Below are 16263 nucleotides of genomic sequence, written 5' to 3' on the forward strand. Positions count from 1 at the left end.
CACTGACAGAGAAAAATCTTGAAGGCAGATGATCATAATTAAGGAGATGAGATTCTGATCTTTTTCAAATACACAAAAGCACGAGCCTAGCACAAATCAGCCACCAGATGGAGACAAAGTAATGGGTGATGTATTAGTAACACTCCCATGAATCAATGCACACAAATTAACATTGCACTGATCATCTGCCCAGAATCAGGAAACAGAATCTTACTATGAATTCTAGTCTTACGGTCTATCGAGTCTGCAAAAACCTCCCCATAGATCATCCAGTAGGGCATGTAGAAAATGTTTCGGGCCAGACGCCAGGTTGGCTCCTCATCTGGATGAAGGATAGCTTGACGTGCCACCCCAAAGCTCATCAGTACCACCAGCATGATCACGACAAAGTACATCATGTCAATCATCTGAAAGAAAGGCACAAACAGAAAACTGAATTCACTGTGAACATATATTTTTAAATTTAAATTTTTCATTCATTGATCTGAGATGAACATACCATCTTCCCTATCATCATGACATAAGGTCCCAGGTATTTGTTGACTCCAAAGATGTCCAGTACACGTATGTACCAGAAGATGATGTCTATACAGTAGATAACTCTGCCGTAGCCCATGTAAGGCTCAGGCTGCAGCCGCAGCATCAGCCCAAGAAGGAAGGTGGAAATCGCCACCAGATCGGTGATGTTCCAGTACTCCTGTAGCCACACGCTTATCTTTTGTTTCAGCTTCCCTGGTTCTGACATCAAAATCTAGAAACCAGGGTTGAAAGGTCATGCAGAAACTTTGCTTCCTTAGATAATCCTGAATGTGTCGTGTTGACCTGTGAAACATTTCGGGCTTTTACCTGTCTGACTTTTTCAGTGCCGAGTGTGAGGATGTACGCGATGACGGTCCACTCCTGTATGGATGGCCATCGCTCCATTTTCACCAGGATGATGTAGTTGTATAGCATCAGATAGCCCAAATAGGAAATCTGTCAAAGAAAGAAAACATTGGTTTAGTTAACGGTCTAGAATCACGACATCACTCCAAATGATTACTGAATCTAGTTACTAAGTCAATCGGACCTTCAAAACTTGGTTGCTTAAATGGGAAAGCAAATTGTAACAAATTCTGACTGAGTTAATTTTATGTTTCCTATTTAAATAATTGTGTTTTGTAGGGCCGGTTGATGTGACTAGATTAAGTGATTAGTGATTATGTGGTGGCATTATTCATTTTATTAAGAAAAAAAAAAGATACTTACAGTGTTAAACCAGAATTTGGTGAAAGGTGCATCATAAAACTCAAAGAACCTTTTGGCAATGGGAACTTTGTGGACTTTATTACTACCCTCCTCCTCGTCTCCCTTCCGAGACACTGCATCTGTATTGGGGTCCTACAACATAAAGGTTTATTTGTTCACTCTGGGCAATTAAAGCAACGTGTAAAAGAAATCCATTTGGCAAAGTCAACAACTGAACAAGGACCTTGTTGGATTTTGTGTCATCATCCTTGTTTTTCCCTTCTTGTTTACCTCCAGCTGCATGATAGGAGGCGTCGTCACCGAGACGAAAGTCCAGGAGAAGAATCATAGGAGGAAAGATAATTCCAAGTATAACCTAAGTGACACAATGATCAGGTTTTATTTGCAATCAGTCTAAATTAGTTGGTAAAATGGTTTCACAAAACTGGCATAATTTCAGGAACTGCTTGAAGGGGTCATATTGAGCAAAATAATTTTTAATCCTCCTTTAATATTTCAATGTGGTTGGAGCATCAGGTAAAACACACTTAATGTCCTACAATTCCTTGACAATGTATTTGAACACTGCTGCTATAACCACAATTTAGGCCTGAAAACAGTTCATTTTAAATACTAGTGCAGTGTCCGTACACAGTAAAATCACCAGTAATAAACAACCACTGACAGTGTTAGATCTGGTCAGAGTGGGACCATATGTTCACTGTCAGTGTTAATTTAACACTGGTGATTTACTGCGTAGGAACGTTGTAGGCCTATAGACAATTGGGAGCTTAAGTAGATTTCTCATGGATGGTCGTATGAGGCTGTGTCTGAAGGTGGGATGTACAAAGAGGTGTTACTTATATTACATTAATATGTATATGTTGCAGACATGAACGAGCAAAGCTCTTCAGCATCTCACCATGTCATTTAGGTCCTCAGACTTTTTGAGTAAATGCTTCAGGGCAGCCTTAGCATGGCTAAATCCTTTCAGCTTCTGGGGCTCTGTCCCCCAGACCCCTGCCTTTTTAAGCATTTTTCTTTATTTGCCTCTCACATGCCTGGAAGCTCCATAACATCTCACCATGTCATTTAGGTCCTTCAGACTTTTTTCAGTAAAATGGTTCTTGGGAGCATGAGCATGACTAAAACCTTTCAGCTTCTGGGGGGACTCTGCTCCCCAGATCCCCCCTAATTACAGCTCTCTTAACTCCCTGCTGCTTTAAGCATTTTAAAAAAATGTATATCTAAATTAATATTCAAAGTTTTCAGCTAGTTGACAGTAGGGCTGTACAACATGGCCAAATTATCATATCTCAATATTATCATATCAATATGATATACAATATGACTATGATTTCACACAAAGTGCAGTAACAATGAAAATTAAAAAAATTTAAACAAAAGAGTAATTACAGTGACTTGCAAAAGTATTCAGCTCCTTGGTATTTCACGCATTTTAATTTGTTTATGGCATTTCAAATACAAAAAGTCATTCAGGCTTCTAAATAAAGCTTACACTCAAACTGAAAGTAAATCTCTACAACTTGATATCAATCTCTACAACTTGATATCAATTAATTAAAAATATAAAAGCCAAGATGATGGGTTGCATAAGTAATCAGCTCCTTTGTTATAATACCTGTAAATAATCAGTTTAATTGCCAGTTTTCTTCTCACAAGTCAGGGGATGGATACATGAACATTTCCAAGTCACTGAATATGACTTGAACTTTATTTACATCAGTTAAGAAGAAATGCAAACAGTATGGCACTCTATGGTAAATCTGTGTGGAGTAGACAGTTCTGAAAAACTGAGTGACTGTGCAAGAAGGAGAAGAGTGAGGAAAGCCACCAAGACACCCAGACAACAGAAGAGATTACAGACTTCTGTGGCTGTGACTGGAGAAATTGTGCACAGTGCATGTTTTGCATTTTGTATCTCCAGTTATACAGCTTCATGATGAAGTGGTACAGAGAAGGGTTTTCTTTCACCAAAACATTACATCTAGGCTTGCATCTCAGATGTACATTCTGACAAATTGTCACTGAACTTTCATGTCTTCTTTTTAATAAAACCCTTTTAATAAAAGTAAATTAGCTGTATTTCTTTCAGCCTGAGTTTCTTCAACTTATGAATCAACAACTGCCTGTTCGCTTAAAATCACGGAAACACGTACATATAAGGCAACTTGAATTAAAAGGGAAATGCCACTTTTAACAACCTCGACCTTATTTCTGGCATAAAATACTTTTGTTTACTCACCAATATAACTTTGGTGTCATTTGGAGTCTGTGATTCAGACGATGTTTTCAGTTTTAAAATCTTAGTCAAACATTTTTCTTCTTCTACTAAGGTAGATTAGAACTTCTTGTGGTGGTACACACTGCCAGCTACTGTGCAGGAGAGACCTAGCAGTCAATATATGCCACCGATTTCAAAATGCAGCTATTTTCAACTAGACGTGTGGGCGTGACATGTCAATCATCTGAGTCCAATCAGATTTCAGGGGAGTCCAATGCAACCCTGGCCTCTGCTCTAGCTCCACTCATGACAGGAAGTGTTCAACATTTGACATTTCCTGTTTCACTGTGGACTCAAAATTTGGCACTTCCTGTTTCAGTTTAAACTTGCCATTGAGTTCCCATGAGATTCCACAAAATCTCGTCTGTCAATCCAGGAAGTGTCGATCCAGGAAGTGTTTTTTGGCAATTTGGCACTTCCTGTTTGGGACTCCCTGTACCATGAGCGAGCTTCGCGCAGCTGTGTGTTGCTTCGGTCGTATTATTTGAATATAGTATCAGTTTTATTATCAATTATATGAAAAGGATTCCTATTAAACAGGTTATTGGAAGAGACTCAGACAAAATGAAACACAACAATCCTCAGTATCCCACCTCCTGAACACAGTTTATTTAAACCTGAACTGACAGCAAATAAAAGATTTTATTCAGCTTATGTACTGACTGAAACGTTGTACAAATTGTTGAAAATTTATTGGTGTTAGCAATAAATGGATTTTAGCTAACATCTCCTCAGTATGGTTAAGTTAAACTCAGTCACAAGAAACACAGACGGCATGTGTTTCACAGTAAAAGTATTTGGTAGAATGCTGGAATGAAATGTTTTATTGTGAAATGGTGCGAGCAACATGAACTATCCAATGTTGTTTAACTTTGCTACTAGTAACATCAGTGAGCCACGCCATCTTGGAAGTACTAATGTTACAATGTTAATCAAAATAAAGGTTTTGAAAATTAATTCCCAAAATTTTCATAATAAAGGATGCACATCATTGTGCTATGCGCAAGCCGTATCTGAAAACTGAGGTCGATCTGACAAATAGATATGTGAGTCACATAATCGCACTCATGCAGATGCTTCTTGCTTTATAGATAGATATGTGACATATGCTACCGATGTCCATATTCAGACTCTTGTTTTTTTCTGTTAACACGCCCACATAAGAGCTGTGGACTCCTTCTGGCATGCCCACACAGTCAGTTGGGAGAGAATCAGAGCACTGCCCTCTCTCTTAAGTTAGAGTGCGCGTGGTGAGCAGCGGCGTTTTCCATTTAAAGCAGCAGCTCACAAACAGTTCAGAAAATTGGTGTTCATAATTATGCTACAAACTTTAATACCAAATTTTAAGACTGTTGGTGATCTCATATTATGTTGCTGCACAGTATAATATGGCTTCCTTTAAATTAAACTATTTTGTCAACCTTGAGGCCGGGGCTCTTCCCAATCCTTAAGCAGCCCATCCACATGTCGGTGAGCAACATCTGGCTGCAGGTGTGAGCAATGAAATCACGCTGTTTAGCTGCAACGGCCAGCTTCAGACAGGTGGAGTTACTCCAGTTAACCAGCTCATACGTTAAGAGCTTCATGGCCACCTGCTCATCGTGTTTGTAAGACTGGTCCAGAAGCTCGTAGGCCAGCTGGCCAAATTCCCTGTGAAGGAAAGAAACAATACCAGTTATTTTTGTCATGGAATCTTCAAAGTGAAGGCCGCATTTTAAAGTTGCTGAATCTTTCCAATCTTGCGTGAGTGTTTTTTGTTTAAAACACTACAGCAGCACTGACTTGGAGTTGTTCTCCAGATCTTGAGAGATGTCGTCTACCAGTTCGCTCTCAGAGCACTCGTGGGCCATGCCCTTATACAGTTTACAGGCAACCAGGGCCTTCGCCATTGCTTCCTCTCCACGCTGCCACAGGAAGAGCGCCATCTTCTGGCGTTTCATCAGCACTGCCCACAGCATCAGCTCATGGAAAGGATACTTGAATCGACACACCTCTGGGTCATCCACATCGATTTCAATCTCTTCCTCTTTTTTCTTTTTTGGCTTTTTCTTGCCTTTTGAGCGTGGTTCATCATCCTGACAAATAAAGACCAAAGAGTTATTTTGCTTTGTGGGCCTGACTGAAATAATGATTCTATGTTTCTTGAGCTTGTTGTGTCAGAAAGGATACCCCACCTCCATTCCCAGAAGCTTCAGTGCTTTTGGCTGCAGGAAGAGAGCAAAAACAATTAATTCCAAGCATTTCTCAATGTGATGAACCTATGGATGTTATTCATTTTCCTGCACCCATGCTTACCCTTTTTAGCCCGTACAAATTATTGTAGAGGTTGCGGAAAGCCTTCCTGGTGTAATTACTCCTGTAAGCTCCACCCATGAGGTACTCCAGCACCAGACCAATGTCAATCAAGGTGATCTGATAATCTGGAGGAAGGTTTCCCTGCACATCATCACATTAACATATACGTATATGACATGTTCCAAATAGCATGAAATATTAGACATGCCGCAGGCTTTGAATAGTTTACCTTTTTAACGTCCCTAACCACAGCATGCAGCGTATTTGCAGGACCAAGTTTCTGCAATAAAAAAAGAGAAAATTACATAATACCAGACGTGGGCACAGTTAACCTAAAAGCTGGCTTTGATAAACAAAACCACATAACCACTAAATATTTAACAGAAGTTAACGATGACCACTAATTGGTAACTTAAATTTATTACATGAATTTAGCTTTGGCTTGGTTTCTTGATTAATATGTTAAATCATAAACAAGGTTTAGGTCCCAGTACAGAAAGTATTAAATGAATGCTTTTACTCTGGCTTGACCTCTTGATCCTCCATCTTGAGGTGCTGCTTCTTGCCTTCATGTGATGTGTTGATTTTATTTACTAAATTAGCAAATAAACTCTAAGCAGAACATCCATGCATGATTTCAGCTCTCTCATCAAGAGAGCACAACAGAGGATGTACTTCCTGTGGCAGCAGAGAAAGTTCAATCTGCCAAAAATAATGATGGTGAACTTCTACACTGCCATAATTGAGTCCATCATCTCCTCCTCCATCACTGTCTGGTACGCTGCTGCCACTGCTAAGGACAGGTGCAGACTGCAGTGAATCATCCACGTAGCAGAGGAGGTGATCAACTGCAGTCTGCCATCCCTACAAGACCTGTACCCCTCCGGGGCCCTGAGACGAGCAAGGAAGATAGTGGCCAATCCCTCTCACCCAGGACACAAACTTTTTGCCACCCTCCCCTCTGGTAGACTGTTGTGGTCCATCAGGACCAAAACCTCAAGACACAAAAGCAGCTTCTTTCTGTCTGCAGCTAGACTTATAAATAATGCCAGAAACCCCATTTACACTGCCTCCCCCGACTCCCATAAAGTACAGATTGCTCATCCATGCACTGAAAGTTACTATACATCTGTATGCCTTTGCACAGCCCCATTCCACTATGTTATATTTATTTGACAGTGAACATAGTTTTGCCTATTTGTCTATTTGACTCCTTCTCTTCTTACAGAAGTATTTTTTCCTTTTTTTATTATTGTTTATGCACCAATGACACCAGATCAAATTTTTTGTATGTGAGAACTTACTTGGCAATAAATTTGATTGTGATTCTGATTTTAGGGTTTAGAAATGTTTTTGACTTCTAAGTGTTATTCAAAAAATGTTTGAGTTTTCAAAGTTAGCTTAAAGCTATTCTGCTATTTAACAATTTAGCCCTGCTAATTTGCTGTTAGCTGATTAGCTGAGCTGTGCATACCAACCTATAGCAATTATTGCATTTTGTGCTTGTGGACATTTTTAGACTTTCTTTTTCTGTTACCCACCGTGTTGTATAACTCCTCTAGCCTGGGAATGGTGAGGAAGTGGTGAATATTGACTCCATTCTCAAGGAGGAGTTTGACAAAGTCCACTCTGTCCATCACCAGAGCGTCCATCATAGCCTGCTCCAGAGAGTTCACCTACAAGGAGGTCATGTCATCTGGTGCTGTACAAACATCTTAAATGAAATAATGTTTTGTGTAGAACCCTTGTCCTACCCATTGAATTAACTCCAACTTCCTGGGATCTGTTTCTTCTGGAGGCTCAGGTTTTGCCTTCCCCTTTCCCTTCTTTGCTCGAGCTTTGTTACGAGGAGCGCTGACGGGACTTTTTGGTTTTTCTGGCACCGCAGGTGCAGAGGAGGCTGTGTTGGCAATTGCATTAGCTGGCTGAACAGGAATAAAACCAGAAGAACACCATGGTTGCTTTTATGCTTAAACATCGGCATATCAGTCTTTTTTATCATTCACAAATACATGATTATATTCAGTCTTTGGTCATGCATTTTCAAAACACAACTTGATGATTTAACATCCGTTTGTGTTACAGTTTTGTTCTTTGAGCAATTCAAACTGTTTCAGTAAGTTGCTGATTATTTTCCCACATTTTGGATGTTAGCAACACTCACTGGTAAGTTGTGTCCATAAACAAAGATGTGGTTTCGAGCGATGTCTACTCGATTCCAGGCCAGAGCCAAACTGAGCTGATCTGCTGCTGACGCATTAGTACCTGTTGCAAAACAAATAACATCATACTTTGTGTAGAACAGTACACAAAAACGTTGGTTGTGAGAAGGACATTAATGTGACATGAAACAAAAACCCATCCATGCAGAAAGAGGTGATATTGCCACTGTATATTATCACCTAAATGTCAAATTACTCCAAATTGTACCACCTCTGTGGAAGACGTCACTGGAGGCCAACTCCAAGGCAATCACACAAGTCACCATCAAGTGTGGAATATAAAAAGATGATGCACTGTCCCCACTGCTGTTCTGCATAGGCCTCAAGCCCCTCAGCCACCACATCACAAAGAGTGGCAACAGGTATTGATTCAGGAGTGGAGAAACCGTCAGCCACTTCTTGTACATTAATGACATCAAGCTGTTTGACAGAAGTGAGCAAGACATTGGCTCACTGATCCATCTCACCAAGATCTACAGTGAGGATGTCAGGATGTCATTCGGACTGGGTAAGTGTGGCCGAATGGTGGCGAACAAAGGGAAAGTTATAGTTATGCTTAGGCAGGATAGCATACACACAGGAGAGCAACAAGCGCCTGGAAATCCCACAAGCCAATGGGAACCATGATGAAGATGCAAGAAGGTCAGACACAACCAAATACCTCCAGAAAGTAAGACAGGTGCTGAGAAGCCAGCTCAATGGTAGGAATAAGATCTGAGCCATCAATATATGTGTCTTACCAGTCATCAGATACCCACCTGGGATAATACGTTGGCCACAGGAGGACATAGATGTCATGGATGTCAAGATATGAAAACTCCTCACAACGCATGAAGGTTTCCACCCAAAGTCCAGCACCCTGAGGCTCTAGGAACAATGGAAGGAGGGAGTGCAAGGATTAGTGAGTATCAAGAATCATGTACAGCAACATCTGTGCCGCATATGGATTACAAGTCCTAAAGTCCTGGGAGATGCCACCAAAGGTGGTTAAGAACGCCAGGGTGAAGGTCATGTGGGACTTCAAATTCCAGACAGACAAGCAGCTGCTGGAGAACCAATCAGACATAGTGGTGGTTGATAAGGGAAAGAAGACCACAGTTGTAATAGATGGGGCAACCTCAGCTGACAGCATCATTAGAAAGAAGGAGCTTGAGAAAATTGAGAAGTACCAAAGGCTGAAGGAGCAGCTAGAGCAGATGTGGAAGGTAAAGTCCAAAGTGGTCCCAGTGGTAACAGGAGTACTAGGAGTTGTAACCCCCAAACTGTAAGAGTATCTCCAACAGATTCCAGGTACAACATCAGAGGTCTCTGACCAGAAGAGTGCAGTCCGAGGAAAAGATAAGATACTGTGCCAAACCCTCAAACTCCCAGGACTCTGGAAGAGGACCCGAGTTGGAGCAACACACATACCACCCTCCCCAAAGGGAGTGAGAGGGAGTTTTTTTTTAAAGATACATCATCTTTAATATAAATAATGGTGTGTGTGTGTGTGTGTGTGTGTTTTGGGAGATATCATCTTCAGTATTCCTTGTTTGTTCATTAGAGGAGACATTCTACTTGTCAACTTAGACAGAAGACAATTATCAAGAGACAACTTTGGAACATTGACCTTTAGGTGACACTGCACAGGGTCATTCTCACCTCTGCTCTATTAAAGGACATGTCGCGTGTTATTTAATGTGCTGTTCAACAACACACCATCAATGTGACTATGATTGTAAGACTATCCATGCACATGTGGTCACGATCGGTGGTCCCTGACGTACTTTACCAATTAAACCTCTCGCTTGGTGAGTCAGCATGTACATTTCTGGAAAACGTTTAACTCTGCATTTTTTGGCGAATGACATCAGTCTGAGCAAATGCAGAATTGGCACAATAGCAGAATGAATGTTGCAACATCAGATCATGAAACTACTGACCATTCATATGAAAGCGATGGCTCAGCATTCATTCAGATCAGCAGAGCTGCAAGCGGACGCTTGGGAAAAATTGGGAACGCGTTATTTTCAGCAGCTTCAGGAATTGCCAGCTCACGGATGTACAGGAGTGTCACTCGCGTCACCCAGTTCAGTGGTCCGTACAAAGAGGAGACATGCTGTGTTTATGACTAATTGATGTGCACGCACTGCACATCTTCTCTGCAGAGAAATGATCACAATCACTTTAAAATCATCATGACACAACATTGCGCTTATCTAAATTTTGCAGTTAATCCGCGGCTCCGTCCTTAACATTAGCACCAGTTTGTCTTCATTCCATTCCACAGCGCACGCGTGTGCACTGGGACGTTTGCTCAGGCTGATGTAAACTGTGTCGGAAACACTCGGAAAAATGACCACTTTGTTTTCTGCATAGCTGTTGATTGGTGTATTACAGACTGTTAAAAGAAGCGCACAAATGAATACAAATACATCATCATGTGACCTCTAATAGCCAAAATCTGAGTTGTTATAAATTCTGTACATGTCCTTTAAAGTCAGCATGTCTATGCACGTATTGAATTGATGCACTCTGATAATACCTTTTAACAAGGCAGTAAGAATGGCCATTTCAATGTCTTGTTGTCCTTCAGAACCCATTCGAAAAACTGTGATCTACATGTTAAAAAGAAACAAAAAATAACAAGCAGAAAATTTGAAGCATGTGTTGCTTGAACAGGATCAGTGTTTCCCAAATTTAGAGACACAGTTTCATATTTTTTACAATTAAACGTATAACAAACATCATATATCATATCATATAACACACGTCAGCCACATCAGCAGATCTGGTGAGGACCCCACGTATTGATTGACTCAGGTTTATGGTGGGAGACCATTGCGATGTAACTCCAGCTGTAGATGGAGAATGTACCACAAATAGCTTTGAAGTGGGGACCTCTTGTTCAGGAGATAAATGTACCTCTGCCCATTGTGGACATATGGAATTTTAAATAATGATAGGATAAATATATCTCAGTCCTGGTTTGACACAATATTCAGATAATATTTTATAGTGCTCAGTGTTTTGTTTTTCTTCCTCTTAATCTCAGGATTCACACAGCACATCCACAATCAAAATGAGCATCATACCCAAGATGGATCTAGTTGGAGTTCAGCATCTTGCTCAAAGACACTTAGACATAGAGAAAGGACGAAACAGGATTCAATCCCCTTCTTTGGTGGACAATCTGCTCTACTCACTGAAATATGGTTTGTCCATTCATTAGTCATATGCACCCCACGGCCACTTCATTAGGTACACCTTGCATGTACCGGCTTGCTGCTTTCATTTTATATTTTATTTATTTTTTATGGGGGGGCACAGATTCAGCACATTACTGGAAACCATCCTTGAAGATTTTGTTCTATATTAACATGATGCTGTTGCACAGTTGCCACAACATTATGTCACCACCAGCCTGACGTGTTGACGCCATGCAGAATGGATCCATGACTTGATGTTGTTTCACATCCAGTCATCTGGATGTTGCAGCAGAAATCAAGATTCATCAGACCAGTCAACAGCTGACAGCAGTGGCACCCGGTGTAGCTTTCTGCTGATGTAGCTCATCTGCTTTAAGATTTCGATGAGTTGTGTGTCCAGAGATGCTGTCCTCCATGGCTTGGTGGGTGGTTATTTGAGATACTGGTGCCCTTGTACCTGAACAATTCTGGCCATCCATTTTCAACCAGAGAGTGAAGCACACTAGATGTTTTTTGTGTTTGGTCGGTTCTCTGTGGAGCCTAGATATGGGTTGTGTGTGAAAATCCCAGCAGATCAGCAATTTTTGAAATCCTCAAACAAGCCCAATCATGCCACTTTCAAAGATCACATTTCTTCCCTGTTTTGATGTTTAATTTGAACTTCAGCATAGTTTTTTCATACATATTTTTAACCTTTATCAATGTACATAAATGCATTGGCTTTCTGCCATGTGATTGGCTGATATTTGCTTTATTAAAGGTATAGTGCCACTGGGGTTTTTTTTTTTTAAGATTTAAGTTGTGAAAAGAATTTTCACCACCACTATAATTTTATTCCATAGCATTTAGATAAGGGATTCATAATATGATGTTGCCAATATGGTCAACATTCATGCTGTCTGGAAACAATTTAGAATTTGAACCCCTGATGATATGACCAACATTATTTGGAAGTGATTTCAAGAAATATGGATGTTAACATATGATGGGTCACAGGTAATCTCAAAACTTCATGCATGTGCACATGTGCTTTCTGCTGTAGTTAGTCTGCATGAGGGCGATGAAGGAAAAGACAATATTCACTATGGAATTTCCCCCAGATAAATATGTCCTCTTTATTAAAATGAGCTGTAATTTTGCAACATGTTACAAAAATAAACTTACATTATAATGCTTGGATTTCTGCAGAAACTAAATTTTCTGAGTTTTGTGAAATTTAAAGGTCCTATGGCTTTAAGCAGTGGAACAGGTGTACCTAATAAAGTGACCAGTGAGTGTGTGTGGTGTGTGTGTGTGTGTGTGTGTGTGTGTGTGTGTGTGTGTGTGTGTGTTGTGTGTGTGTGTGTATATATATATATATATATATATATATATATAAAAATCCCATTTCCACTGAGTTGTGCATGAAGTGGAAATCGTGATGGGTGCTTGTGTGGTCTGGGAGTATTTCAGGTCAACTTTACATGCTTTGCGGGTACAAAATCAATAAAACGTTTCTGGAAACACTGAATTATATTACAAGTAAACAGAAATATCAGTGACTGAATGAATGATCGAATGAATGAATAACAGGAACACTTACATTCTAATCATAGCTGCAATTACGTGCACATCTGTTTTGTTGGTCAGTGATCTGGCATTTGTGATTAAAAGATTTGCAGTGATCTTTTGTGCGAGTCTTTTACTGCTATCGCCAGAATTAGCATTAGGGCTGCATCCTTCTAAGGACGTGTTCTAGGAAGATCTGGCTCTCCAAGGAGGCCGAACCAACCATTTTGAAAAGAGACATCCCAGCCCATGGAGCCTTTTGCTATTGCATCATTAGCTGCTGCTACCCACAGACTATATATACCTACCCTCTGTTGCCTAGCAACCATGATAGCTGCACGTAACAAGCTAGCATATTGGGCAAGCGTAGCCCATAGTTTAGTAATGTTTTTTTTTCAGCCCTTATTTATGCTTCACTTATAACATTACTCTTTTATAACTGTACAACTGTACAACTGTGTAGCCCCAAACTGACCTTTTGTTTTGTTTTAATTGATCAACTATTTTGTCTTAGAAAACAACAACAAAAAAATTGTGTCCTTTGTTTTCATGGGCAAAAAGGCAGCATTTTTTGGCTGCATTACAAGGAGCCTTTGAAAACAAGACACCGTAGTCAAGTCGCTAATGACATATGCGGTGGACGAATGTCGCCTACGAAGGGTGTAGCGTAGTCCCCGCATTGAGACACAGCTCGTGTTTGATTACGGATCTACTCTTCCACCCGCCTACTAGAGGTGGGCGGATTGATCCTAATATCGATAATATCGATACCAACGCTGGTATTGATATTGAACAATCCTCTTGTAAAAAGATCGATACTCAAGCTTTTTTTCTTTTCCACACGCACTGACTGCTGTGCACGCAGATTCATCAAAGTCTACTCTGTCTGTAAGAGCAGCGCTGGCTTTGTCACACAACACGGAGCAGCGTACCCTCCCCCCTCTGGTCTTTTGCTGTTAATAAATTATTTTGTTGTCGCGTACAATGTTTGGCGAAATTCTATCCTAGGTCTTTTGGATCCTTTGGATCTATGAAGCTTAAATATGAAAAAGTATTGGTATTGGTATCGATATCGGCGATACTGGGCCTGTATTTACTTGGTATCAGTTCAATACCAAAATTCCCGGTATCACCCACCTCTACCGCCTACCCCTGGCTGCTCATTCAGTCAGGACAAAATAGTGAGTTTTATGCAACGGTAATAACAGAATGTCATCAACAGTTGTTCTTTCTTGTTACATCAGCTGTGTGCATAAGCGGCGTTTGTAAGATAGGATGCATTTAGGTTGAAAGGATTACTTGTTGCACTGCAGACTGACACTGATTCACCTGCAGAATAGTCGTGACACTTTGCATTCATAGACTGCTGTTCTGTGGCTTTGTAGTGGCATGAAAACAAGCAGTTATGTCACGTTGTCTGGGTTGGCTATCAGTGAGAAAAAAACCCTCTTATGGCTGCATGCCCTTTCAAAAGGCAGTTTAAGTTGCTTATGTGAGTGTGTCGCAGCATTAGGCGCTCTAATACACTGAAGTGATAGCACTCTAGGGGCTGAAAAAGCTTGGAGAATGGAGGGATTAGTGAGATGGATCCTCTCCTCCATCTGCTTGCTGCTGTGAATGAATGAAGCCTCTGCTTAAGCAGGTGTAGCTTGTGCTGAAATATTCCCCACTTAAATGTACGACGTCTGCAGATTATGTGCGCTTTACATTGCAAACTACTTATTACACCACTTAGGAGGAAATGAATCCGCTGAAGATGTACAAAATGTTGCTGCTATGTACGTATCGAGCTCCCCTGCAAACACTTTTGGGAAGCACTCTGCCGTCTGGCTTCCAACTTCAGTTTTTAATTTTTTTATTGCAAAAATAATCATAATTTGTGATGGTGTCTAACCTGCAGTGTTATGATGCTGCTGTGGATTATATGATGTGACACACATGACCACAAGGAGAAATGACAAGCAGGTTGTGAGGATTATGTTTATTCAATACATTAATGGGAACACACAGATGAGAAGAATGGAGGGATGACAACAGAGAACAAATGCAACACAGCTCAGGGTTTATTTATTGAGGTGAAACACTTTTTTATTACCGTCATTGTTTGTGATATTTTTATTCAGTTTACTCTTCTACTTACCAGTTCTCTTTTCTTCATGCATTCCATAATTATGAGCAGGATCTGCTGAGACTGGCTTTTGCTATAATTGAAGGTCTTCTGAATGGTCACCAGAAGTTGGTCTCTGACGTCGTCATTGACCAGACTAGAAGATGTCAGAATAGCAAAATGTCAGAATGTGCTTTTTTTTGAAGAAGAAGAAGAAGAAGAAAACATTGGAGTTGTGTCAGGAAGTGCATCTGGTGTAAAACTTGTGTCAAATCAACAATGCAGATGCACCTCTGATCTGCTGTGGTGACCCTGAGTGAGAACAAGGGAGATGCCAAAGGGACTTACTATGTGATTAATGGCTGAATTGCAAATTATGTTTCACAGTCCTCCAAAACCTTGGTGTTATACTTGTATTTTACACTTTTCTTCAGAAAATATATAAAAATCAACAAAGCAGATCACAGGGGGCATGTCTTTTTGTTCTCACAGAGCACACAGGAGTCAAATAATCCATTTTGAAACAAAATTTGGCTTACAGCAAGAGAGTTTCTACATGCATACAGAACTTTGGGACTAGGGAAGAAAATATGCAGTATTTTTCAGACTATAAGTCACAATGGTGTATTAGTTGCATTTATTTTTGATACTGTACTGTTTCAGCAAACAAGTAGAACAATGAATTTAACTGGCAAAACACAGCATTTGTGATCAGAAGCTAACAAGCTCAATAGTGTTGTTGAACGAGGCAAAAAATGTGCGTAAACTGCTTCTTTGGACTACTGAACAGAGGATCATAGGTGAGGTAAACATGAAATGTAATTAAACATTTGAAAACTTGGCACATTATTTATTTATACACAAAAGCTACACTAATAATCAGAAGTTAACAAGCTAATTAATGTTATTGTACAAGGTGCAAATGCAAGCAAGCTGCTTCTTGTCACCCCTGAACAAATGATCATAGGTGAGGAAAATGTGGAATGTAATTCACCATTTAACTGGTTAAACTCAGTGCATTATTTTTGTTATAATACAAGAGCGTACCTTAGATGGGGCTTGCGGGCGTGCCGTTGCTGTTCTTGTCATCTCACACACACACCAAACAAGTGGAATGCCAAGAAGTACGGAACTTATATTTCCTCTCTTTATTCCAGAGCATGGTCTTTCAGTTTGAGATCATGACTTCTTAAATTTACTCATTATCTAAGACAGAGATAGCCCGACAACTGGCCCTGAATTGGGCCAGATACTGGCCTTTCTCTCCTAGCCTGTGACAGGGATGGTGGCGGAGATGCTGATGTCAGTCTCACTTTGGTGTTTTGCGAGCGCTGCTCTCCTATTGGTTGTTTAGGAGTGGGAAATCTCACT

The 16263-nt window shown here is 40.4% G+C and overlaps 2 protein-coding genes across 2 annotated transcripts in view; both read right to left on the reverse strand.

Annotated features, from left to right (window-relative positions):
* Positions 1–132: 132 nt before the first annotated feature.
* Positions 133–8366, reverse strand: LOC117514916 (transient receptor potential cation channel subfamily M member 1-like). The gene is made up of 14 exons (XM_034175487.1): positions 8258–8366; positions 7992–8092; positions 7582–7752; positions 7369–7503; positions 6057–6107; positions 5828–5968; positions 5707–5736; positions 5315–5607; positions 4954–5182; positions 1472–1603; positions 1249–1380; positions 847–975; positions 500–751; positions 133–407 (listed from the first exon to the last, which is right to left on the reverse strand). Exons 1-14 carry the CDS (start codon positions 8364–8366, stop codon positions 153–155), a joined length of 2160 nt encoding a protein of 719 aa, XP_034031378.1. The 3' UTR covers positions 133–152.
* A 5967-nt stretch (positions 8367–14333) lies between these two features.
* trpm1b (transient receptor potential cation channel, subfamily M, member 1b) overlaps positions 14334–16263 on the reverse strand; it is a 38012-nt gene continuing 36082 nt past the window's right edge. Inside the window, exon 8 of the mRNA XM_034176463.1 lies at positions 14334–15049. Within this exon, the coding sequence (XP_034032354.1) occupies positions 14905–15049 (145 nt within the window). The 3' untranslated portion in view covers positions 14334–14904. The remainder of the gene's footprint in view (positions 15050–16263) is intronic.

The sequence above is a fragment of the Thalassophryne amazonica genome, chromosome 8, assembly GCF_902500255.1.
Source record: "Thalassophryne amazonica chromosome 8, fThaAma1.1, whole genome shotgun sequence".
NCBI classification, from domain to species: Eukaryota; Metazoa; Chordata; class Actinopteri; order Batrachoidiformes; family Batrachoididae; genus Thalassophryne; species Thalassophryne amazonica.